The sequence below is a fragment of the Poromitra crassiceps genome, assembly GCF_964638095.1.
Source record: "Poromitra crassiceps genome assembly, chromosome: 15".
Taxonomy (NCBI): domain Eukaryota; kingdom Metazoa; phylum Chordata; class Actinopteri; order Beryciformes; family Melamphaidae; genus Poromitra; species Poromitra crassiceps.
In genome coordinates, this window is record NC_139634.1 from 19,720,830 (window position 1) to 19,748,427 (window position 27,598).

Below are 27,598 nucleotides of genomic sequence, written 5' to 3' on the forward strand. Positions count from 1 at the left end.
TCTTCTAGACGCGCCATCACACGTGGCGCTCGTAGCAGCTAGCTCACACAGCTAGCTCGCTACAGCTAGGTCGCTCGAGCCTTTGATCTCCAACTTTTCTCCGCTGTTCCTCCTCACTCTCTCCTCTCGACCGAAAACAGAGGCGCTACCGCTTCACTTGCTGACACCAATGTAGCGTATCACTGATACACCAAGGAACGGAGAGTTGTAGTTGGTACAGGGTCTTTATTCACAGGCTTCGTTAGCTCCTAGCAGCTAGCTTCACACAGCTAGCTCTACACATAACAACCGGTCTCGCTCACTCCGTATCTTGACTCCCCGCGGCACAGCGGCCGCTGGTCCTATATACCCCGTTTCCCCTAGGAACACACCCACACACATTAGTTCCTAGCTACCGTTGAGACACTTATGTTGCACATCACATTACAGGTAATACTTAGATTACCCAAACACGTTACAGTATGATGATTATTATTATTATTGTTGTTGTTGTTGTTGTTATAATAATGATAATTATGATGATGATGATAATAATAATAATAATAATAATAATAAGCATGTATAGCACCTTTCATACATAGAATGCAGCTCAAAGTGCTTTACATGCAAAACATTAAAACAAGAGCAAATAAAACCACAGCATAAAAAGGACATTACAACAGTATAAAATAATTATAAAATACAGATAAATTAATTAAAAACAACAATATAAAATAATTATTAAATACGGTTAAATGAAATAAAGGCAAGATAAAAATGCCTTTTTAGCTGCTTCTTAAAACTTTCAATGGAAGTTACTTGTCTGATATGACATATTTTTGTTTTAACGCAAATGAGCCTCTCACTCTATACCAGGAGTGCCCAATAGGTAGATCTCGTTCCATCAATAAGTAGCTCGAAAGAAATCCCAAATGTAAATTATTTTAATTTTTAATGCATAAACTAAATCCCACTCATATATACAGTAGTTAACTCAGTATCTACAGTATTTAACATTATAACATTATTAAACAATATAATATAATACTGTTAAAATGTGCTAAATGTATTTGAGGGGGACAAGAAGTAGCTTGTGACTAGTTTTATTTTTTGTAAGTAGCTCTCATCCTAAAAAAGTTTGGGCACCACTGCTCTTTACCTTTACTAATCCATTCTCTATTATGCTTCTAACAAAAAAAAACTCTTCCACCTTCATTTCACTAAAACTAGAAGTTGTGTCATTTTCCATATAAAAGTGACACCCATCTCCATTCCCACTACAGGTCACTGGTGTCTAAACCAAGAAGTGCTCATTACTGATATTGCAAAACACAAGAAGTACACAAACTGATATTGCAAAACACAAATGTGACTAAACTGTTGTGTGTACTGTGTGTGTGTGTGTGTGTGTGTGTGTGTGTGTGTGTGTGTGTGTGTGTGTGTGTGTGTGTGTGTGTGTGTGTGTGTGCGTGCGTGCGTGCGTGCGTGCGTGCGTGCGTGTGTGTGTGTGTGTAGTTGAAAAAAGGAAGAGCGAGAGACAGAGGGAACAGAGTGATAAGTGTGTGTGTCATGCATGTGTGTTAATTGTCCCTTGAATGTCTCATATCCACGTCTCCCACTCCTTGACTGATTGACTCACTCTCTCTCACACACACGCACACACACACACACACACACACACACACACACACACACACACACACTCACCAAGCTTATTATAGTTAACTAAATTAAGAACTAAAACTGTGTGTGGGGGGATAATAACAACAATTAACAATAAAACTACACTTTAGAAGAAAAAACTAACTGAAACCGTATTGTGTACTTACAAAAAAACAAAAAAAATACAGAAAATGTCTTTAGTTTTAGTCTATGTCAATTTGGTCACATTTGTCAACACAACAAGCACGAGGAGACATTGGTGCATACGTTTATTGACACTGAGATGTCTACATAGTTGCCTTCACAGTGTTGTTTGTCTTGTAATAGGCCTACCTATTCTGAACTTCGTAAATCTTGCCCCTGACATATACCCCCATATTATAATTTAAAAAACTAAAACTAATACACTAACTAATACACAACTAAACATAAACAAAAACTATGAAATAAAAACGAATGAAAAATCCAAAAGTGCAGTAACTCACACCGACACACACCCTGCCTTCCCCAATAAACACCACCACACACAGCCAGGCGCAGCCAGTCAAACTCTGAGACGCGGTCGCACTTCCTCTTGGCGGAAATGTGACAAAAGAGGAACACTCTCGCTTTGACAGAACCGACATGAGCATAGCCTACCAGCATAGCCTACCAGTATAGCCTACCAGTATAGCCTACTGACACAGCTGCACAGACTACAGCCCGCCCAGCCTGACAGAGGAGAGCAGACTTTTTTCGCACACGTTTTTTCCACAGAAACAACCCAGGAGACGGCCTCAGAGAAGACAAGTGCTCATCAAAAACTGCTCTAAGGCTGACGGTAAGGTCCTGCAAAGTGTGTGTGTGTGTGTGTGTGAGAGAGAGAGCGAGAGAGAGAACCAGAGAGAGAGAGAGAGAGAGGACATGAGGAGGAGGCCAGGATCCACATGTACTGTATATAAGTCTTCAGAGGCTCAATGTACAACTCTGGGATCAGTGGTGAGGTCACATCATTACAAACTATAAAGTAAGAGCCGAGGTGAACTGGTCACAGATCGGCAGTTATACACTCAATCCCTCCTAGGTCCCGATCTTCTGAAGGAGAGAGAAGTGTAGGCCTCAGAAAAAACAGGTGAGGTGACTAAGGAGTGCAGGGTGTCCTCTCATTTGAACATCTCTGATATTCATTCTTGCAATGACAAATATATGGGGCAAGCGGCAACATACTCGCCCACAACTGTAAGAACTTTGAAATGAAGACGCACGCGCGCAGACAGGGGGTGGCCGTATGGGCTGGATGAACATCTCAGCATGGGCGTGCCTGAAAGCGGAAGTGTGTGTCTCTTATGATTGTTGAAGTCAGAAATAGGAAGTGTCCACCAGACTGGACGTGTCAGAATAAACCCTGATCATCCATTGTATGTGTCAGTTTGACAGAGTATCATGTGATATGGTACCAGGGCTTCAGTTTCTCTTTGCCTTGAGCACTTTATTGGCCGCAGTATGGCTGACACGTCATCTAGCCTCTTTCTTTCTATTTCTGTGGAAGCCTGCTCACATTTTACCTACCTACAGTGGTTTCCACTTTCAATTGCACACACTCTTGTCAGGCCATGGCTTTTGGGCCATGGCATTCTTGTCAGGCCATGGCTTTTTGGGGGGAATAAAAGAAAGAATATGAGGTGTGCAACTGAAAGTGTAAACCAGAGTGTTTCCCAACAAGGGGTACGCGTACCCCTGGTTGGGTACTTGAGCAGCTTGGAAAGATTGTACATGGAAAGATTGGGGATTACAAATGATTTCCAAAATGATTTAAAAATGAAAAAATATATATTCCAAGTCATTTCATAAGCCCTCTGCTAAAATGATATGGACAAATAAGTATCAACTGTTACACTATTCTGTGAAGTGGTCCCATTCATGCAGGTCAAAAACGGACTACTTTTTCAATCATAAACTGTTGTCAGTTGTGTTAAATACTAACAGTTTAACATGAGTTCAGTGGAATATATTTAGAATAATCAACAAGCATGAGTGAGGGCCGGGTACTATTGGCATGGCAAAACAGCTCAAGGGGTACATAAAGACAAAAAAGTTTGGGAACCACTCGTGTAAACCATTGTAGGCAGAGTAGTGTAAACCTGTAGGCAGAGTAGTGTAAACCATTGTAGGCAGAGTAGTGTAAACCTGTAGGCAGAGTAGTGTAAACCATTGTAGGCAGAGTAGTGTAAACCATTGTAGGCAGAGTAGTGTAAACCTGTAGGCAGAATAGTGTAAACCTGTAGGCAGAATAGTGTAAACCATTGTAGGCAGAGTAGTGTAAACCTGTAGGCAGAGTAGTGTAAACCTGTAGGCAGAATAGTGTAAACCTGTAGGCAGAATAGTGTAAACCATTGTAGGCAGAGTAGTGTAAACCTGTAGGCAGAGTAGTGTAAACCTGTAGGCAGAGTAGTGTAAACCTGTAGGCAGATTAGTGTAAACCATTGTAGGCAGAGTAGTGTAAACCATTGTAGGCAGAGTAGCCTATGTGCTGTTGTAAGGTGCCACATTCTGATTTGTGCAAACATAAAAGCGATTTTGTCTGTTCGAGGGATTTAAGATATTTTTCCTTCTTTCTTGTTTAGACTTTTGAATAGTGTAGCCATGTATTAAAGTGAACATTATGTTCACTCAATGTAAAAAAAAAAACAGTGTCTGATTGAAGTGATTCATTCTAATTGTATTATTATCGAAGTATTTACAATATCCACTCAGTTTGATTCAAAGCAGCATTTCACTATCAGTATGATGATGTTGATAAGTCAAGGATGTCTTTCATTCTCTCTCCTCTCCCTCCCCCTCCCTCTCTCCAGTATGGCGGCGTGGGACCTGTCAGTCATGGTGGAGGACCTGGGCCCAGATGCCCCGCCCCTCAGCCTCAGCGTGACCTCTGACCTCCACATAGGAGGGGTCATCCTCAAACTGGTGGAGATGCTGCGTGGGTTTCTCTCGCTCTCTCTCTCTCACACACACACACACACACACACACACACACATGCACACACACTGAGTCTCAGACTGAATATGATGATGGTTCTCAATGTTCATTGTTGTTGCATGGACACACACAAACAGCATGAAGGCTCTTGCTATATATATATATATATATATATATATATATATATATATATATATATATATATATATATATATATGTGTGTGTGTGTGTGTGTGTGTGTATGTGTTTGTCAAAGCATAAACAGGCATGTTTGCTTGCAGCAAGTCTTTCCATTAGCCAGTTCTCCACAGTGGATTTAAAATTGTTCATGGATTACAGATCTCAAGATGTTCATGATAAGGCTTATCACGTAAAAACTAAAACATAAGTAGTGTTTTCTTATCCAGTATGTTCCTTTATCCAGCTCTCCACAGTGGATTTAAAATTGTGCATGATTCCATGTTTTTCAGTCTAACAGGAAGTCTGTGCAGCCAGGTCCTGAATCTGTAGATAGCAACATCTGCCTTACTGGCTCTTGTCCTGATGATGAGCTTGTAGCTTGTCACTTGTCACAGTTTTCAGCGACAGCCATTTTGTGTCTGAGCCGTGCCGGTTGCCCTCCCTCTTCTGCAGAGATGCAGCGCGACTGGTCGGACCACGCTCTGTGGTGGGAGCAGAAGCAGCAGTGGCTGCTGCGGACGGCCTGGACGCTGGACAAGTGTGGCATCCAAGCCGACGCCCGCCTGCTGTTCATGCCCCAGCACAAGCCCCTGAGGCTGGGCCTGCCCAACGGGGCCACCCTGAGGCTCCGCGCATGCTTCTCCAGCCCCGTGTTCAACACTGTCATGGGCATCTGCCAAGTGCTCAGTAAGTCTTTCTTTCTTTCTTTTTCTTTCTTTCTTTCTTTCTTTCTTTCTTTCTTTCTTTCTTTCTTTCTTTCTTTCTTTCTTTCTTTCTTTCTTTCTTTCTTTCTTTCTTTCCCAACTCCACTGATTTAGTGGTAAATAAAATGGGGGTAAAATATGGCGTCCAGTCGGTGATCATCATAAGCCACCAAAACTTCCAATCTAAACAAAAATAATCAATTATATTTTCAGAAGAGCATTATTTTATGCAGTTTCCCCCTTTAACCCTTTGATCCCATTTACCAATGGAGGACCTAAATACTACTAACAATTATATAATTTATAAATATATAAATGTACTATTTTATTTTTGAAATATTCCATTAAAACATATTCTTATAAACATTTCAGAATAGCCCTTTGTTTTCTTGTAGTAGTAGCAGCTGTGTAATAGCTGTTCACAACCTAATTATGCCTAAAGATGTGTAAAAGCGTCTCATTAATATATTGCTGTTAAATTGGCTGTGATGACACACGCTAATGCTGGAAAAGCAGAAATAAGACCATTGCCATCTGCCCGATGCTTCATTTAGTCTAATTTTGGCACTTCTTAGTCTCAATTCCTCAGCAAGGAGGCAGAAGACTGGAAAGGTTTCCAAAGGCAGCAGGCGGAGGCAAGGAATGAAATCTGGCAGTAGAAAAGCAGCTTATAGGGACTAGCGATAAGAGCTAAATAAGCTCAGACTTACAGTCTATCAAAGTGAAAATACAGCAAGTGGCTGATACAAGAGGAAGAACAACAGACACAGGGATGAACCGCATTCAAAACCTTTAAGGATAAAAACACAAAAAAAGGCTTGGAGAACACAAACAAGACCCAAAAAGCACTGGAGAACGCTTGTCACTTCAAAACTAAAACATACTCTAGGTATGTTTCCAGTCTTTGCATTATCCACTTCTTCACAGTGGTGCTCGTGCTCGTGGATTCCATGTGTTGCATGGGTGACGTGGCTTTTGAATCACTGTTTTGCAGCGGTTTGACAGGATTTAGTACTGTAGCGTCAGCACATTTATGGCTCTTTAGTGTAAGTTTTGTTAGTTATTTCAGTTCAATGGGCTGTAATGAGAAACACCAGGATAATCTGACTTGACATCTGAATTAAACAGTTTGTCATCTGGTGATAACCATCGGATGATGTTGTCCTTGTGTGGCTGTGCTTTCAGCTGTACTCTTGTCTTATTAATGTGATATTAGAATGAGTAAGGATCTCATGGCAGGAATATATACAGTAAAAGGAAGAAAAAGAGGCCTAAACTAATGTTTACATCAACGTTTGTATCAGAGGTGCCCAAATTCTTTCCTATGAAGGGCCAAAATTAATCTGGATGGATGGCGTGGGCCAAAAATAAATGTTGATATTATGTGAAATTACATTAAATTACATTATTGTATAGACAATTTACATTCTAAATCTAAAACAGGTCTTCTAGTTTCATAATGGTAAAAGTATCATCAAGCTAGCCTTACAAATGAGCCCGCCACACCCTCTGAAAGATTTTTTTATATGATTGGTTTTAGGTAAGACCACAGCCAATCCAGAGAAATATCATTAAAACCCCGGTCACCTGAAAGTGCATATAGTGTTATGTTGAGGAAAAATTATAAAGTTGACACTGACCTGTCACACAGAAGCAGAAATGTTGACCCTGATATGATGTGAACACACAACCTTCTGATCTGGAGTCAGACATACTAGCGTTGCACCACAGGCTGTTTGATATCACTGACAGGTTCACCAGTCAGCTGAGACAAACACAAGCGTTACATCAATCTGTAGAATAATTGAACTGTCCACAGAAGTGGCTTTTGAGTCCCTGAGTTCAGAAAATGCTCTAACCTTGATAAGCTCGACTTCTGAAAGAGAGAGATTACCGGAGTGAACACGCGTCTTTCAGTATAAAGCATCGACTTGGCTTTAGCTTTAATTACACAGTACATTCCACAATGAACAATTGCATTATCTATGAGTCAGCAAGCTGAGATTTCTCAAGTTAAATTGATGTTTCCATCCAGCTCAGTAGTCACTGAGTTTGGATTTGAGCCTGCTGCTGGTGCGCAGCTGTTTGACAGAATGCAGCTTGTTTTGCGCTAATTCAATTTCCTTGATTTTGTCGAGTGAAACTACCTGGACCACGGTCCTTATTTCATTCAATCTTTTGAGCAATGTAAAAAATGTCAATCAGAATCTATGTGGAGAATTATATTCCTACTGCCCAATGCTAAATGGCTGTCATAATGCCACCATTCAGTTACTTTGTTTAGTTTTACTTAATGCAATGTTTTTTTTAGAACAACAACCTGCTGGATTTCGTGGGAATCATTTATGAGACTCATTTAGGATGGAGTAGCTTTACCTGAAGACTATGACCTTATTTATTAACACAACAGGCAATAGTTTGACATTTACTGTGTGCCATGAGTGACCCTTTAACAACCACAAAAGTACATAACGATGTCTGAGTCTCAACGTTATGCATAGTGATTTGACATAGAGAAGCATAAGTTTTGACCCTGACGTGATTTGAACACGCAACCTTCTGATCTGGAGTCAGACGCGCTACCGTTGCGCCACAGAGTCTGTTTTCCGTCACTGACAGGTTCACTGATCAGCTGAGACAGACCATACAGCTGACAACAAACGATAAGCATAGTATTTATCATGAGTCTATGCACTTTTAGCACAGTGGAATGTGAAAATCTGTCAGACTTCCACTCATTCATCTACTACTGTTAAAAAAATCAGACGTACCGATACAGTGCTCTGCCCTTGAAGGGGCAAACCTATTGACCCTGACGTGATTTGAACACGCAACCTTCTGATCTGGAGTCAGACGCGCTACCGTTGCGCCACAGAGTCTGGATTATGTCGCTGACAGGTTCACTGATCAGCTGATACAGACCATACAGCTGACAAAAAAGAAAACGTCATTTGTCTAGGACCAGGTTTAATCCCTGTCAGAGAAACCAGCCTCTGATCCTTAACACCCAGTTACGTACCAAATCCAAACAAATGGGGACTCCACTGCCGTGTTGGAGGTGTGGGATAACAATGGTGGACCACGCGCATATAATATCCCCATATTTTGGGAGGAGGTGTCAAAACACCGGGTTTGAATGTCTGTGTTATTTCCCACCCTATATCTTGGACTCACCCTAAAGGATTTAAATAAAAGTGACTCATACCTTCTGAAGATCTTTATGGCAGCCAGCAAGAAAACCATCACAAAATGCTGGGTCAGAAAAAACATTGCCCCCCGGTGGACACCTTTATCAATATTGTAGATTTATTACATCAAATGGAGCATTTGATGCTACAAAAAGACAAAGGTGGAGTTCTGGAGCAAATGGACATGTTTCTTAGCCCATGAGGACTCTTACAAATGCCCTATAGGCCTAATACTGTATATGGTATACGACGAAGCATTACTGTTATGACCCCTCCCGATCTAATGTTCTGTGTGAGTATTTTCTCTTGGAATAAATATATAAAAAAGAAAAGTAAAAATAAGTCATTACGTACTGCCGCACACATTGAGCTACCTAAGAAGTAGTAGTGTACACATTCTGACCCTGACGTGATTTGAACACGCAACCTTCTGATCTGGAGTCAGACACGCTACCATTGCACCACAGAGTCTGTTTGATGTCACTGATAGGTTCACTGATCAGCCGAGACAGACCATACAGCTGAAAAAACAACAAAAAAAACATTATATTTATCATGATTCATTCATCATATGCATTATTATAACCTCAGTGGAAAGTGAATGTTCAAGACTGGTAGACTTCCAGAATATTCCATCCATCATATATATAGCTAGCGCTACTACAACTGTTAAAACTCCCCAAAACAGTGATCTGCCCATAATGAAAGCAGAGCTTTTGTAGCCTGGGTAAACCCATCCCCCACGTGACCTGCTCTCAGACCTGTTCTCAGTCACTATGATAGTGACTGGGAACTGAGAGAGCAGGTCACGTGGTGGCTGGGTTTACCTAGGCTAGAGCTTTTGACCCTGACGTGATTTGAACACGCAACCTTCTGATCTGGAGTCAGACGCGCTACCGTTGCGCCACAGAGTCTGGATTATGTCACTGACAGGTTCACTGATCAGCTGAGACAGACCATACAGCTGACAAAAAACAATAAGCATAGTATTTATCATGAGTCTATGCACTTTTAGCACAGTGGAACGTGAAAGTCTGTCAGATTTATACAGTATTCCATTAATCTACTACTGTTAAAAAGAGTCAAACGTACTGATACAGTGCTCTGCCCTTAAAAGGGCAAACCAATTGACCCTGACGTGATTTGAACACGCAACCTTCTGATCTGGAGTCAGACGCGCTACCGTTGCGCCACAGAGTCTGTTACAGATCACTGACAGGTTCACTGATCGATCAGCTAAGACAGAACATACAGTTGACAACAATGATGATAAACTTTATAAATACATTTGTTGGGCTTAAGATATCAGAGTTAAATCACTGGGTAGTATTGGATCAAAGAATTCAGAAGTATTTGAGTTCTTTGAGTTATTGTTATTGGCATGCTGAGTTTGACCTTGTGTCATGTGTTCATCCGTCACCTCATTGGTCTGTCAGCCTCCATCATCTGTCTCTCCCTCCCTTCGCAGACATCCGTCACCCCGAGGAGCTCTCCCTCCTCCGGCCGCTGGAGGAGAAGAAGAAGAAGAAAGATAAAAACTCAGTGGAGGAGATCTATGACCTGACGGAGATTCCCCTCACCTCAGGTACCCTCCTCACCCAATTCATATTCAGCAGCCACTCAGCAAATTTCAAATTTTCCCAACATTCAAACTATTTCTTTGGTTGGGAGTTCATTACAAATGCCTAAGTCAAAAACCTTTGACCACAATTTTCAGTTATTACTATTTCGCCAACTGACAAAATTAAAATGAAATAATCAAATTTTCACTATCATTTACATCTTGGCAAATTAATTATTACTGCCAAAATGAAAATGAAAACTCCATCAACATTTTGCTTTCCATGCACTCCAAAGCACACTTTATTAATGCCCGGTACAGACTAGTTCACTATAATTACTGTACCTCCACAAACTGTACATCACACCACAGAAACTTCATAAAGCCAAACCTGCACTGTCAGAAATGTGCTTCAGATGTGATCTAGAGGTGGGTTCGTTCCTGCACTGTACCTGGCTTTGTACAAAGGTGAGGCCCTTTTGGTTTGACCTCTGTGACACCTTGAGCAAGATCACAGGAAGTTACGTTTCCACTGGATCCTGAGCTTTGCTTACTGGGGAATTTCACAAGTGTTAGCAATTCTGTAACTCATTCCTAAATTAAATTCACAGAAAGTGCTTTATGTGTGGCCAGGTAATGCATAACTGTGACATGGAAATCGGATTCCCCTCTCGTCATCAATAGATGGTCTTTGGATATGAACAGTTGTATTCCTCTTGAAAAGATCACGTGCCGTCTTAGAAAAAGTTACAAGACCTTTCTGAAAATCTGGCAGCCTTAAAATACCTAGAGAGTATATAGACACATCTCTGATGCCACCGGCCCCATACATGACATCTTCTGGTTGTTAGCCAGAAGGCCTCTTTAGAGGATATAATAGTGTCAAGGAAGTGTCTCTGTTTTCTCCATGCACTGGTTTTCTTTTCTTTTGTTTTCTTTTCTTTTTTCTCTTTCACTTAACTGGGTTTATGTAGGGAGGGTAGGGATTTGGAATTTCTTTGGTGTTTGGTGTTTTGTATGTTTTGTATGTTATCTTTTATTTGTGACCATGCATCTGAAAATAAAAACAAAATATATAAATTCCAACTTTTAGACATAGTAGTCTGACCATGAAGAAGCAAAGCCTGTGACCCTGACGTGTTGCAACCTTCTGATCTGGAGTCAGACGGGCTCCCATTGCGCCACAGAGTCTGTTTCACTCAGCTGACAGGTTCCAGAAAATGCTCTGACTATTCTGCTCATTCACTCACTCATTCACAGACAGACAGACAGACACTTTGCATTCTTATTATAGGATAGGAAAATGTAATGTGTCATGATAAAGAACCCAGCAACAGGATAAAAACATTTGAGAAGGGAGGTCCGGCAGAGTACACGATAGTTCTCTGTTCAACTTGCACAGATTATGAACTACTCAATTCCACATACAGGCAGCAGACATAGAGAAACACAGGTTTGAACCCTGATGTGATTTGAGTGGGAGTCAGGTATTGTAGGCTTTTTGAAAAGGTTTGGATGTTTGGAGGGAGGGAATTCCAGAGGGTCGGGGCAGCGATGGCAAAGGCTCTGTCCCCCAAGGTGCGGTGCTTGGTCCTGGTGATGGGGGTCAGAAGGTTGGCATCAGCTGATCGGAGGTGGCGAGGGGGGGGGTGGGGGGTGGGGTGGCGATGGAGAAGGTCTGTCAGGTATGGGGAGGGGGGGGGGCGGGGGAGATTGTTGAGAGCTTTGTATGTAATGTATGTCATCTTGAAGTGAATTCGGTGCTGTATTGGGAGCCAGTGAAGGTGTTGGAGGATGGGTGTGATGTGTTCTCTGGAGCGGGAGTGCGTGAGCAGCTGGACAGCTGAGTTCTGAACGTAGTGCAGTTTATTGCAGACAGTGGAAGGGAGGCCGTAGAGGATGCTGTTACAGTAGTCTCATCAGGAGGTTCTGAAGGCATGGATGACTGTTTCTGCGGCTGAGGAGGAGAGGGTGGGCCAAAGCTGTGCAATGTTAGGGAAGGGGCGAAAGGACATTAGGTGATGTTGTTGATGTGTGGCTTGAAGGAGAGGCTGGGATACATAGTAACACTGAGGTTTCGGACCTGGGGGTGGGGGTGGGAGGGAGGGTGTGACTGTGTGACCATCGATGCAGAGTGAGAGGTTCTGGGAGGAGGCATTTGGGGCTGATAGTGATGATTTCCGATCTATTGCAGTTTAATAAACATTAGATTTATCATGAGTAGAAAGTGAATGTTCTCAAGATTCAAGATTCAAGATTTTTATTGTCACTCCGTAGTATCACGTGTGAAATTATTGTGCTGTGGACTCCGTTTACAACATAGTACAAATATAACAGGGCATATGAGTGCAAAAACAACAAGAGACACAACAAGCAATAAGGCAGTAGAGTGATAAGACAAGTCAGAGACAGTGGCATATTCACTGCACATCAGTGGTGGCTGGTGAGCTTGGAAACAGGGGAGGAAGCTAGTGCGGCGACCAAAGGTCGCCGCCCCTTATTTTTATTTGGTCTTTTTTTTTTCACGTGTGCGCGCGCGTGTGCGCGCATGTGTGTGTGTGTATTTGCCATGTTTCCCATGCTGTCAAGCCTCTTAGCTTTCCACCCAGTGAGGAGCATTGCATTAGCACCCAGTGAGAGGACTACAGGACGGAACAGCACCTGGCACCTGAGGCGGTCCCAGGGAAAATATGACGTGTGCTCTGCTGCTGATACTCTCACCCACAAGCAGTTTTTGCCCAAAACGCCCAAATCTCATTTTAAATTAGCATTAGGATTAGACTGTTGTGATGTCATTATTCAGTTTTAACCATCAATAATTGTTCCTTTTCTCATTATTTCATTTCTCAGAGTAAATACTGTATATTTATTTCGAGATTTTTGTCAATTATTTGTGCTGTTATGGTTATAATTAGCCTAGTTACTCACTTCTACACTATCTTAGATTGTGTTACTTATGGATGGCATGGAATTATAGTGAAAATAGATTATCCCCCCTTTTTGCTGGGGACCCCACTTTGAAAACCACTGGCTTAGGCTAGAACTGTTGCGAGAAGGTTTCAGGATTTATCTCTATGCATTAGGCTGTGATTACTATTTATATAAATCTATTTATTCACATAGATTCATGATATATTATGGTATACAGCCTACCTGTGACATCAATGTTTTGATTCATCCTATGATGTCTCACACTCAGGTGTGCTTTCACAAGACAGGTGTTGTCCATTCAATCAGCTAACCTGTCTTTATAATGGCTGTCTTGCACTGTTTGTATGATACTTGACAAAGTCTATGGCCGAAACTGTTGTCAAATAGCGTTAAATTACACTTAATTGCATCTGGAACGAGAGTGTGCCTTCATGTGCACAGTGCTGCACTACTCATTTAGTTATCAACTTTGGAGCGTTATTTACCCCCCCTTCCCGACATCCTAGGTTGACATGCTTCATCCCAATCGATTCCTTATTTCTTCTACTTTCATATGATATAAAGAGCACCACTCAAGCTTTAAAATTGAGCCCGCTGTCAGCTATCGATTTACAGGCCAAATTCAGTTAAAAAATGTGTGAATTTAAGCTTCGCGGGTTTTAGTATAAGAAATTACAGGATGAAACTTCAATACGACAAAAATAGCGCTGCTCGGTGAACCATTTCCACGCCGAATTTAATAGAAGGTTCGGATAACTTGAAATCAATTGACTTACTTGAATATCCGTGCTGTCTGTAGGGGAAACGCTGCAGTCGAGACGTTGCAAATATTCCAGTTTTCTGACATTGCAAAAAGCCCGTATCGCGCAGCTCAAGTCTCCCCGCAACTCGAAACTCGTTTTGGTGGTAATCCAATATCAACGACTGTCTGGCTTGTGAACACTTACTGATTGATAAAAAAAGTAAATAAAAATAAGAGGGAAATATGATATGCTGCTACTGTCTCAGTAAATCCTTCCTGTCAGGTCAAGCAGTGGATTTCACCTCCTTGATTCAGCGTGACCACAGACCAGCCAGTGGAACAACGTTGCCGATTTTCAGATGTATTCAGCATTGGACAATACAGAATGTCAATCAATGTCAAGCAATCTATCAATCAAACAACAACCAATTAGGGTTTCACCTGGTTTCACGGGCTAAGGGAGAGCTCCCCTCCTCCTCAATCTGATTCGTTGGAAAACACATCACTCTCACTGTTTTCTGTGAATTGCAAGTCTTTTTCAACCAATCTTATTTTTTCATTAGATAAATTACCAAATAAATCAAGCCCACAGGGCGGGTGTTTTTTAATCCCCTCCCCCATGCTGGGACCAGGGCCAGAGTGACTCGTCTGCATGGAGCTATATAATGAATGAAAAAATGAGCGTCTGCACATAAGAAAAAACACATTTGATTGATATTTTATTATAAAAAAAAATATGAAAAATGAAAAATATAAAAATAAAAATAAAAAATATATTTTTTTAATATATATTTTTTTTTATATAAAATCCCCAATCTAATAGAGGAGGACCATCCTCCTATGCCTCACTGGAAAAACCTCCTCTGCTGCACATAGGTGCACATGGCATGTGCATACTTTAGACGTACTTAAACATTTTAAATTCGACGTTCTGTTTGCACAGGTGCAAATAGCATATACCTAATTAAACATACAATTAAACATTAGACATACATAATGGTAGCATCTACAGTGCGGTACAGTACAGCTACTACACTATTTGTGTATGTTAAGGAGTCTCGTGGGCCTGCGGGACGAAACTGTCCCTCAAGCGATTTGTGCGTGCTTTTGGGACCCAAAAAATTCGGAGAAAAGATTCTACCAGCTAGAATGTGCCACCTCTAAGTACTTTGCGCCACAGAGTCTGTTTTACATCACTGACAGCAGGTTCACTGATCAGCTGAGACAGATCTGACAATATGATGGTAAATATAACCCCCCCCCCCCCCCCCCCCCCCCCCCGCCAGTGTCCCGGGCCTGCTTGTATAATGGCATGCCGGCTCACTTCGCTGACTCGGCGCAGACGGAGGCCGTCTACAAGATGCTGTCCATCTCCCTGCCTCCTCCCAGCCCAGAGGCCACAGCCAAACTGTACCGGCCAGCCAGCGTGGTGGACAAAGCCCACATCAACAGCAGGTAGAGCAGCTGCATACACACACACACACACACACACACACACACACACACTGATGGACGCACACACACACACACACCCACGCACACACACACACACACAAACACACAGATGGACGCACACACACACACACACACACACACACACACACACACACAGATGGACGCACACACACAAACACACATTGTGCGTACATGTATAATGCCTATTATCACTTAAATGAAAAATGTCTCAATATGTCTTGCTTCCCTCTCTCTCTCCCTCTCTCAGATGGTTGGAATCTTCTCGTTCTCTCAAGCAGCAAGACATCCAAGAGAATGACAAACTCTGGCTCCGCTTCAAATACTATTCCTTCTACGATATGGAGCCCAAGGTGTGTGTGTGTGTGTGTGTGTGTGTGTGTGTGTGTGTGTGTGTGTGTGTGTGTGTGTGTGTGTGTGTGTGTGTGTGTGTGTGTGTGTGTGTGTGTGTGTGTGTGTGTGTGGCACCACATACTGTAACTTTTTTTTTACTCCTTGCAGTACTGTTTACTGACCTTGTATTGGCTGTTCCATCTCCCTTTCCATCCCTCGCTCCCTCCATTCATCATCTCCATTCTTTACTCTCTCTCCTCTCCTCTCCTCTCCTCTCCTCTCCTCTCCTCTCATCTCCTCTCCTCTCCTCTCCTCTCCTCTCCTCTCCTTTTCTCTTCTCCTCTCCTCTCCTCTCCTCTCCTTTTCCCTTCTCTTCTCCTCTCCTCTCCTCTCCTCTCCTTTTCTCTTCTCCTCTCCTCTCCTCTCCTTTTCTCTTCTCTTCTCCTCTCCTCTCCTCTCCTCTCCTCTCCTCTCCTTTTCTCTTCTCCTCTCCTCTCCTCTCCTCTCCTCTCCTCTCCTCTCCTCTCCTTTTCTCTTCTCCTCTCCTCTCCTCTCCTCTCCTCTCCTCTCCTCTCCTCTCCTCTCCTCTCCTCTCCTCCTCTCCTCTCCTCTCCTCTGCTCTCCTCTCCTCTCCTCTCCTCTCCTCTCCTCTCCTCTCCTCTCCTCTGCTCTCCTCTCCTCTCCTCTCCTCTCCTCCCTTCTCCTCTCTTCCTCTCCTCGGTCCAGTACGATGCAGTGCGTCTGACCCAGCTGTATGAGCAGGCCCGCTGGGCCATCCTGCTGGAGGACATCGACTGCACCGAGGAGGAGATGATGCTGTTTGGAGCGCTACAGGTACACCAGACATAATAGATATTTATTCAGAGGGCTGAAGACCTTGTCAGTTTGTCCAATGAAAAGGTTCCATGTTATACGATTAAATCTTTCCTTCCATTTACATATTTGTGGTTGAATTGAAAGTCATTGCTTTTTCAAAAGTTCATTCTTTTTTCAAGGCAGTTTCAGACAAACTGTAGTAAATGCATGAACTGGAAACTCTGAACTGGGAAGTCTCCACTGAGCAGGTTGACCTCATTTGAATGAAAGGAACTGTTGTTGTCGGCCAATCAGAGTCCAGTACTGCGTCGGTTTGGCCTCTCAGGACTTAAGGCACGTGTCCACATTTGCTGAATTTCCACGCCTGTCCGCCACGCTCCCCCAAAATCGTACGCTTGTGGGCGGGCTCGATGTTTGTTCCTTGCTGCACCTGATTGGATGAACAATGTGTTCCCCGTGGGCTGCATTGTGGGCTGTCGTCCTCCACGGTTTCAAGCGTAGAAAAAACATGGCGGCAAATTTGAAACTTTCTCTTCCTATATGAAAACCATTCGGCTCAATACTTTATGCAAATGAGCAGGCAGGCGGAGCACGCTCTCGGCTCGCGCAACTCCCCGCCTGCCCTACAATGCATTGCACGGCTGTCTCCAATACACAATGAATGGGAAGCGTACCAAAACACGGACAAGTAGATATGTGCCTTACAGTAAGTCTCCAAATTCATTGAATGCAAATAAAATGGTAAAAAGTTCACACACTGCAAGGGCTCCAATTAGTTTTTTTTTATTATTATTATTGCAACACCGTGGGTAACGTTTCGGGCAGCACCCTGCCCTCGAAGGGCAGGGTGCTGCCCGAAACGTTACCCACGGTGTTGCAATAATAACAAAAACTAATTGGAGCCCTTGCAGTGTGCAAACTTTTTACCATTTTATTTGCATTCATCACTGTAAGTTCTGCACCTGCCCTACTAGGCTGGGATGTGCGTGTCTCCCTTCTACCTCCAAATTCATTGAGCCATAGTATACGGTATTTGAAAACAAAATAATTTTAACTGAATCATTTGGGACCTTTACACCAGAATGCCAATCAACTGCCATCCAATCTAATAATCCACATCATTCCTAATACAATTAGGTAATGTGAACAGAAACCATAGAGCTAAGACTGGAACCTGTGATGTCATGTGATGTCAAAACTGGTGCTGCTCCATAGAACATGAATTAGGAAAGATGGCAAAGGAGACTGTGAGAACACTGGATTTTACAGTACAATATTCTTTACAGTTTATAACTACAATTGATAACACTGCAATAGAATACAGCTCACTTGTCCATAGAAGCTGACTTTGGAAGTATTGTACATACAACATTAGTGCTGCATCCTTAGTTGTAGATACAGTGTTTCACATGCAGTTTGACCCTGACATGATTTGAAAACGCAACCTTCTGATCTGGAGTCAGACGCACTACCATTGCACCACAGAGTCTGTTTTACATCACTGAAAGGTTCACTAATCAGCTGAGACAGACTAAACATTTGACAAAAATTATGATAAACATTATAAATACATCTGTTGGGGTTAAGACACTAGTGTCATGTTGGTGGAATGTAACTGTCCAGGGATTCAGAAGGGGCTTTTGAGTCCTTAAGTTCAGAAAATGCTGTGACTTGAATGAACTTGGCTTCTGGCACTTGACTTCACTGAGTAGAAAGCATCGACTTGGCTTTGATCATACAAAACATTCCATAACACTCAGATTATTAGTACTCCTGCAGTACATATTTATATATAGGAAAGTTGAAAGCATCATCATAAAAAAACAAATGGAAGTATCCAGTAAGAATACATCAGTGAGAAAGACGCATTGTTTTTCTGAAGTCTAGAGAAGTTAACATCCTAGAAGTTCTAGGTATGTGCAGCAATGATGTGGTTAAAGTGTTGTTTCCTCTGCTCTGTCACACACCATGCAGTACCACATCAGCAAGGCGTCCCAGTCGGAGCCCCAGACGGCGAGCTCGAGTGCGGCCATGGAGGACCTGGAGTCGGCCCTGCTGTCCCTGGAGGTCAAGCTGGACGGAGAGGGCACCTCTGCCTCGGAGATGCTGGTCAGATATACCGGATGCCGATGTCATTTGTGGAGGGTCGTTGATTTCCTCCTCGTTCCTCATTCTGTTTTCCAATGCTTTGTCTTTCATGCAGGAAAACATGACTGCACCAGAGCTCAATGACTATCTGAAGATATTCAGGTGAGCTTTAGTTTCAACCTCACAGTCCACAATGCCTTCTTTTAGAACAAAATACAGCCACCGAGACAAACTATACACTTTCATACTATTACTTATAGAACCAATGTTTGGCTTTGTCTCATGTGTCTTTTCTATTGGCTTACAATGAAACAACATACATTTCCCGCAAAACTTTATATTGGTGATTTTTCAATTTTATAAATGTAAATGACAGATCAGTTGCCCATGTGTAGAAAATATTTCATAACAATAGTACCATGCCAAATCATAGTGAAAAAGCAGAGTGACTGACAAATCGACTAACATTGCAAGGCAGTTGGAGTAGAAATCTGTCTTGCCATTCTGCCACATTTGAACCAAACCACAACCGCCAGTTGTGCGGACCAATCAGCATCCGAGGAAGGAGGAGGCGGTCCTAAGTGGTTGAAGTTACCCCGTGATAGACTGTGATAGACAGATCGTTCATCCAATCATCTCCTAAGTATTTTTTTGAAAGTGCCCACCTTTTTCCAAACATTTCCAAGGACGAGTTCCCAGATGGTTGGTTCTGTGTAACCAACCATCTGGTGCGTCAGGTTCGAAATCAACCAGCTTTGTCCTGAGAAAATGACTTTTTTTGGCGATATGAGTAGTTAGCATCAAGATGTGCATGTGAAGCCCAGTCTGTAGCGATGTGACTGTGTATTTCAGGCCTAAGAGGTTGACTCTAAAGGGCTACAAGCAGTACTGGTTCAAGTTCCAGGATACCTGCATCTCCTACTACAAGAGCAAGGAGGAGAGCATCGGAGAGGCCATTCAACAGATTAACCTCAAAGGTAGCAAATATATTACAGATGGATATATTACAGCTCAGTCACAAATAATGAACCCACTAAGAAATGCAACATATACTGTGTCATACATTATTAAATATACTGTGTCATACATTATTAAATAGACTGTCGTACATTATTAAATATACTGTGTCATACATTAATAAATAGAGCCGCTAGTGGTTCAGATTACAGCTCCCATTCCCTGTATCTACAGCGTAGCTCGAACGTTGAATGGATAACTAGTCCAGTTTCCCTCTACTTCCCTATCGGTATTAGTGTTTTTAATATTACGACTCATAACCAGGGATGAAGTGGAGGGTAAACCCCACTTTGACTCAGTTAACTTGACTCGCCTTTTTAGCTTGACATGAATGGTATGCATCATACCAAATATGATCAAACTGACATAAGGTATATGAAGCTAGGCTCTATAAAGAATAAATAAATGAATTTCTGAAACTAGAACTGATTTTTCTCATAATGGTGATGTCTTACCACATGATTTACCACTGCATCACTGCTCATACCGTAACATATGCAATATATTTATTCACTGCTGCCCAATTACACTGTCATGACAAGGGGAGTTGTGATTTAAGGTTAGGATGAAACCTCATAACACAGTGGTGTGAGCTGAGCTCTTTCCATATACAGTACTGTGTATAAAGTCTGCCAGTGAGCAGAAGAGCTGAACTCACAGCACTTTTCCTCCAGTCTTAGTGAAGTTCATGAAGCCAACAACTGCAGGGCTGTCATGTACAAAACAAAGATTCAGTAACATTGTAGTTTCAAATGTGACTCAGTGGCTTTGTCACATGCCCTTATCGCTCTCCCATATTTCCTACCGCACTCCTCTATCATAACTGCCACACTCCTCTGTCATAACTGCCACACTCCTCTGTCATAACTGCCACACTCCTCTGTCATAACTGCCACACTCCTCTGTCATAACTGCCACACTCCTCTGTCATTACTGCCACACTCCTCTGTCATAACTGCCACACTCCTCTGTCATTACTGCCACACTCCTCTGTCATTACTGCCACACTCCTCTGTCATAACTGCCACACTCCTCTGTCATAACTGCCACACTCCTCTGTCATAACTGCCACACTCCTCTATCACAACTGCCACACTCCTCTGTCATAACTGCCACACTCCTCTGTCATAACTGCCACAATCCTCTGTCATAACTGCCACACTCCTCTGTCATTACTGCCACACTCCTCTATCATAACTGCCACACTCCTCTGTCATTACTGCCACACTCCTCTGTCATAACTGCCACACTCCTCTGTCATAACTGCCACACTCCTCTGTCATAACTGCCACAATCCTCTGTCATAACTGCCACACTCACTCCTCTGTCATAACTGCCACACTCCTCTGTCATAACTGCCACACTCCTCTGTCATAACTGCCACAATCCTCTGTCATAACTGCCACACTCCTCTGTCATTACTGCCACACTCCTCTGTCATAACTGCCACACTCCTCTGTCATTACTGCCACACTCCTCTGTCATTACTGCCACACTCCTCTGTCATAACTGCCACACTCCTCTGTCATAACTGCCACACTCCTCTGTCATAACTTCCACAATCCTCTGTCATAACTGCCACACTCCTCTGTCATAACTGCCACACTCCTCTGTCATAACTGCCACACTCCTCTGTCATAACTGCCACACTCCTCTGTCATAACTGCCACACTCCTCTGTCATTACTGCCACACTCCTCTGTCATAACTGCCACACTCCTCTGTCATTACTGCCACACTCCTCTGTCATAACTGCCACACTCCTCTGTCATAACTGCCACACTCCTCTGTCATTACTGCCACACTCCTCTGTCATAACTGCCACACTCCTCTGTCATAACTGCCACACTCCTCTGTCATAACTGCCACACTCCTCTGTCATTACTGCCACACTCCTCTGTCATAACTGCCACACTCCTCTGTCATAACTGCCACACTCCTCTGTCATTACTGCCACACTCCTCTGTCATTAGTGCCACACTCCTCTGTCGTTAGTGCCACACTCCTCTGTCATAACTGCCACACTCCTCTGTCATAACTGCCACAATCCTCTGTCATAACTGCCACACTCCTCTGTCATAACTGCCACACTCCTCTATCATAACTGCCACACTCCTCTGTCATTACTGCCACACTCCTCTGTCATTAGTGCCACACTCCTCTGTCATAACTGCCACACTCCTCTGTCATTACTGCCACACTCCTCTGTCATTAGTGCCACACTCCTCTGTCATAACTGCCACACTCCTCTGTCATAACTGCCACAATCCTCTGTCATAACTGCCACACTCCTCTGTCATAACTGCCACACTCCTCTATCATAACTGCCACACTCCTCTGTCATTAGTGCCACACTCCTCTGTCATAACTGCCACACTCCTCTGTCATAACTGCCACACTCCTCTGTCATAACTTCCACACTCCTCTGTCATAACTGCCACACTCCTCTGTCATAACTGCCACACTCCTCTGTCATTACTGCCACACTCCTCTGTCATAACTGCCACACTCCTCTGTCATAACTGCCACACTCCTCTGTCATAACTGCCACACTCCTCTGTCATAACTGCCACACTCCTCTGTCATAACTGCCACACTCCTCTGTCATAACTGCCACACTCCTCTGTCATAACTGCCACACTCCTCTGTCATAACTGCCACACTCCTCTGTCATTACTGCCACACTCCTCTGTCATAACTTCCACAATCCTCTGTCATAACTTCCACACTCCTCTGTCATAACTGCCACACTCCTCTGTCATAACTGCCACACTCCTCTGTCATAACTGCCACACTCCTCTGTCATAACTTCCACACTCCTCTGTCATAACTGCCACACTCCTCTGTCATAACTGCCACACTCCTCTGTCATTACTGCCACACTCCTCTGTCATAACTTCCACACTCCTCTGTCATAACTGCCACACTCCTCTGTCATAACTGCCACACTCCTCTGTCATAACTGCCACACTCCTCTGTCATAACTGCCACACTCCTCTGTCATTACTGCCACAATCCTCTGTCATAACTGCCACACTCCTCTGTCATAACTGCCACACTCCTCTGTCATAACTGCCACACTCCTCTGTCATAACTGCCACACTCCTCTGTCATTACTGCCACACTCCTCTGTCATAACTTCCACACTCCTCTGTCATGTCCTCTACTCATTGACATGTCCTCTACCCAGGATGTGAGGTGGCTCCAGACGTCAACGTGGCGGGACAGAAGTTCCTCATCCGGCTCCTGATTCCAGTGCCTGAGGGCATGAACGAGGTCTATCTGCGCTGTGAGAATGTGAGCTCCACCACACACACACACACACACACACACGCACACGCACACGCACACGCACACACACACACACACACCCTCCCAGTTCTCTAACCCTCTATCTACCTTCATCCATCTCCTATAGACTGTATACAAATATGGATGTAGCTACCAAGACGTCACTCATTGGTTTGTGAACCGTTTTGAAACCTCAAAGTTACTGTGGTCATAAATCAAGTGAGAAGTAGGGTCATTTTCCCTTTGACTTCCATACAATCTGACTTCTTTTTGCAGTCAGTCACCCCCTGCTGGCCATTAGAAAGAATGCAGCTTTAAGGCACTTCATTTTTCAGCGCCTGCCCTTTAGTCTCTCCTCATCTCTCTGTGTGATGCCTTGTCATATCTGCCTCCTTTCTGTCATCTCCCTCATCTTTCTCTCACTATCTCCTGTCTCTCCCTCTCTCCCTCCCTCCCTCTCTCTCTCCCTCCCTCCCTCTCTCCCTCCCTCCCTCCCTCCCTCCCGCTCTCCCTCCCTCTCTCCCTCCCTCTCTCCCTCCCTCCCTCTCTCCCTCCCTCCCTCCCTCTCTTCCTCCCTCCCTCCAGGAGCAGCAGTATGCCAAGTGGATGGCTGCGTGTCGGCTGGCCTCCAAAGGGAAGAGCCTGGCAGACAGCACCTTTCAGAATGAGATCGAGAATATCCGCTCCTTCCTGGCCATGCAGAAGACCAACTCCGGTTCCCACGGCAACGCACCCGACGACAGCTTCAACACTCACAGCCTGGTTTCCCCACGCTACCACAAGAAGTACAAGGCCAAACAGGTGCAAGGGCAGGAGAGCAGGCCGCTGTACACATAGAGACACACACACATAATGTAGACAGAAGAATGTTAAAAGCACATTCATCAGGTGTATTTCCACTGAGAATAGGAGTTTGGACTAGGGATGCACGATATTGCAAAATCTTTGCTGATATCCAAGATGCAGATATTTTCCAACTCTTTTTGGACTGTTGGATCACACCAATCTCTGTTGATCCCACATAGTCTTTAGCACATTTAGACCGGGACAAAATTATCATTTCAAACGGATTCAGTGACCTTTCTGAATAGACTTGAACTAATAGAGAGGTCCAGGGATGACGTATTTTTGTAGGCTGAATGCGGAAGTCCCGAACTTCCTGGTTCTACACTGTTTCTGTCTATGGGATTTTTGAATGGGTTTTTGGCGATATGCTTCAAATAATGTCTGTGGGCAACGCAAGTTTAATCAAACGCGAACCAAGGTTCAGCGGGATAATCTTCACACATGAGGACCACTTTCATGAGTTTTGTAGCGTAAATGCGAGCCCTATTAGTAAAATGCTCGAGCTAAGCTAATCCTGAACTACACACTGTCGCATAGGCTTCACGTCACGTCAGCACTCAACCTGGACTGTTGTTGATGTGTGCACTGATTACCTCGGGCTGAACGGGGCTGAACCAGGTGAGGGAAAGAGAATTTCCGTGTTCGCCCTTTGAAGTGGTGACGTTATTGACGTATATATCCACATCGACTCAGCAGTGTAGTCTCATTTAGCCGTTTGCTAGCTAGCCGCCCGTTTAACGGCATGTAAAAGCTTCAAAACTCATAAAAGTGGTCTTCATGTGTGAAGATGATGTTACTAAACACTGGTTCGCGTTTGATTAAGCCAGCGTTGCCCAGAGAGATTATTAGAAGCATCGCGCCAAAAACCCATTCAAAACTCCCATAGGCGAAAACTGTTTGGAACCAGGGGCGTTAGCATCGATGATTTCCGGACTCGTTACTGGACCTCTCTATTGGACAGTCCTTCTAGTCCCTGCCCACGTTGTGCTCCACTCAGGCAGAATACAGGTTACTGATCAACCCCCGCCTTTACCCTGTCCCTTGTCCCTCCAGCTGACCCCTCGTATCCTGGACGCCTACCAGAACGTGGCTCAGCTCTCTCTGACCGACGCCCTGATGCGCTTCCTGCAGATCTGGCAGGCTCTGCCTGACTTTGGCATGTCATACGTCGTCGTCAGGTAGTAAGAAGAGGGATCTGGGATGTAAACACTGATATAAAACACAGTTTCTGTGGGTTTCTGTTCAGTCTAAAGCTTTCAGTTAAAATCTAATTTGGCACAAAATGTAGACCTATCAAGATAAGATTCAGTGTACAACACCTACTGACACAAAATAATGCTACTAAAATGATGGGTCGTCTTAAAACATTGGTTATCAAAACAGTTGTGTTTTTGTGTTGAGAGGCATGGAGAAAATGTACCACTATGAAGCTATACTGAAGACCTCTCGTGAGCTGGAATGATGTAGATATCTCAATTCAGAATATGTAAGCGCTTTTATGGCCCTGCACTCATCCTGGAATGCTGGAGTCACTATTCTCACTAAGGTTGAATATGAATTACAATAATGCTGGTTACATTTCTGCTTCTTTCCTAGGTCTCACAAATGTTGTGAGATATACTGAAAATCTCACAACTCACAAATGTTGTGAGACCTAGAAACCTTGCATTGAAATGTGTTTACTTGATAGTCAGCAACAAAATAACACAGGAGAAGTATCCAACCAGTGAACCAGGATTCCCACATAATAGATGTACAAGTCAGCGGTAATCTCACAGAGCTCTGGCTTGTTACAGCAAAGACATGAAATAATGAGGTTTCTCTGGCTTTTGTTACAGCAAAGAAATGCAATAATGAGGTTTATCATGGCTTTTGTTACAGCAAAGAAATGCAATAATGAGGTTTGACCCGACAGGTTCACGGGCGCCCGTAAAGACGAGGTCCTGGGCATCTGCCCCAACCGTCTGATCCGCATCGACCTGGGTGTGGGAGACGTGGTGAAGACCTGGCGCTACAACAACATGAAGCAGTGGAACGTCAACTGGGACATACGAAAGGTCAGGGACCACTTCCACCTTGTTTCCAGGAACCTGTGGTGCTCACTTCTGTTTCTCATGCACTAAAGTCTCCTGTCTATATGATATTGTTGCTAGTTATATAAAAGGCCGGGAGCAAGTGGGCACTGTTTGTTTACATTGTTGTCCCACTGATGATGTCACAATGTCGTCACAATGTCTATGACAGTGATGTCATCAGTGACATCATTATTGACCAAAATCATCTTATGACATGACTGATGATGTCATAGGCATTGTGACATCATCAGTGATGCAAAGTTGAGCAATTGTGTGCTGCGCATGCCAATAGGTCAGACGAGGCAATGCAGCAACCGAGTTGTGGGCGAGGCCGCCTTGCGGCCAAGCTGCGTATGCAGGGCCAGCTCGGTGAGCTGCAGGGCGGGCAAGGCCGTGCAGCGGCCGAGCTAGCAGGCCCGCGCAGTGGGCAAGGTTAGGAATTGAGCGTGCATAGCGTGCGAGCTGCCTAGTTTGTCATAATAGCTTAATACAGGGGGTGAAGAAGATATGATTTTTTTGGAGTCTACAAAAATACAAACAGAGTCACTGCTAGTCACTACTAAATCAGAATTCAGATCATAATCACTTTTATTGCCACAATATGTCAGATTTGGTGGGTCAAAATCATAGAAAGAGTCTAAATAGGCTCTAGTCTGAGTCTGAGGTCCAAGACCTTGGCAATCTGCTCTGAGTCCAAGCTTGAAGTCCAGCACTGCACTAAAAATAACCCCAACCTTCTTGGGAGCAGGTGGTGTCACTGCTGACATGGGAGTGAGTTTACTCACCTCTTCAACTCTGTTAAAGACCTGGTTGCTATCTGCCATTTCCCAACACAAGTGCAACATTTTTCTGACCACTAAAAGTATGTCATATCTCTTCCTCCCCTTTGCGTGTGGGTGTTTCCAACCCCTCCAGGTGGCCATTGAGTTTGATGGGAACGTGAACATCGCCTTCAGCTGCGTGACCGCCGACTGCAAAATCGTCCACGAGTTCATCGGAGGCTACATCTTCATGACGACGCGTAGCCGCGACAAGAGCGACACGCTGAACGAGGACCTCTTCTACAAGCTGACGGGTGGCCACGAAGCTCTCTGAATCCTCCAGCCCTCGTGTGTGTCTGTCTGAACAGTGGGAAACTGTATTGAGTGGGATTTCCCACTTTAGACTGCCATGAGAAGTACAGACACACAACACAGAAGATATTATGCTCCTGTGGAAATGCACCATAACCCACAAACGTTTATTCTCACCTAAGCTTTCTCTTCTTACACTCTTATTTATAAGCTGCTGTACATCAGTGGATGGAAGACCAAACTGGTTCAGACTGTTCAAGACTCTGGTGGTCTTCATGATTACTTCCCTTTCCCTTTAGCAGCTCGATCAGGATGGAGAGGTGCTGGGCCAAAGTGCAAGAGCCCTGATCCAAGATGAGCAGGGTTGGTCAACCAGCAGCAAATCCTCTTATTCGCCTCATGGCATCAGGAACTATAGTAGCCAGTGTTGGGTCAGGATCCAAAGTATTAGCTCTACCACAGCTGTAGCCATGTTGTTTCAAGACGCTCACTTCATTACGTAAGCATTTAGGTAGAAATGAACGGCTGTTTGTCAAGTGTGTCAACATTATGCACAACAAGGTCCACAAACACACTCGGAAATCAAATGTTTATCACAGATTAATAAAGACATTTTTTATTAAAGTAAATACAGCAAGTCAGTCTTCATTCTGTGTTGAGGTGTTCACTCATAGAATAATAATT

The 27,598-nt window shown here is 43.7% G+C and overlaps 1 protein-coding gene across 1 annotated transcript; it reads left to right on the forward strand.

Annotated features, from left to right (window-relative positions):
* The first annotated feature begins 2,304 nt into the window (after positions 1 to 2,304).
* Positions 2,305 to 27,520, forward strand: fermt3b (FERM domain containing kindlin 3b). Its single transcript, XM_083652135.1, has 15 exons — positions 2,305 to 2,461; positions 4,473 to 4,597; positions 5,231 to 5,464; positions 10,138 to 10,254; positions 15,190 to 15,358; positions 15,627 to 15,729; positions 16,436 to 16,543; positions 18,500 to 18,634; positions 18,729 to 18,775; positions 19,466 to 19,590; positions 22,820 to 22,926; positions 23,506 to 23,721; positions 24,820 to 24,944; positions 25,682 to 25,823; positions 26,757 to 27,520. Exons 2-15 carry the CDS (start codon positions 4,474 to 4,476, stop codon positions 26,934 to 26,936), a joined length of 1,932 nt encoding a protein of 643 aa, XP_083508261.1. The 5' UTR covers positions 2,305 to 2,461; position 4,473; the 3' UTR covers positions 26,937 to 27,520.
* The last annotated feature ends 78 nt before the right edge of the window (positions 27,521 to 27,598 follow it).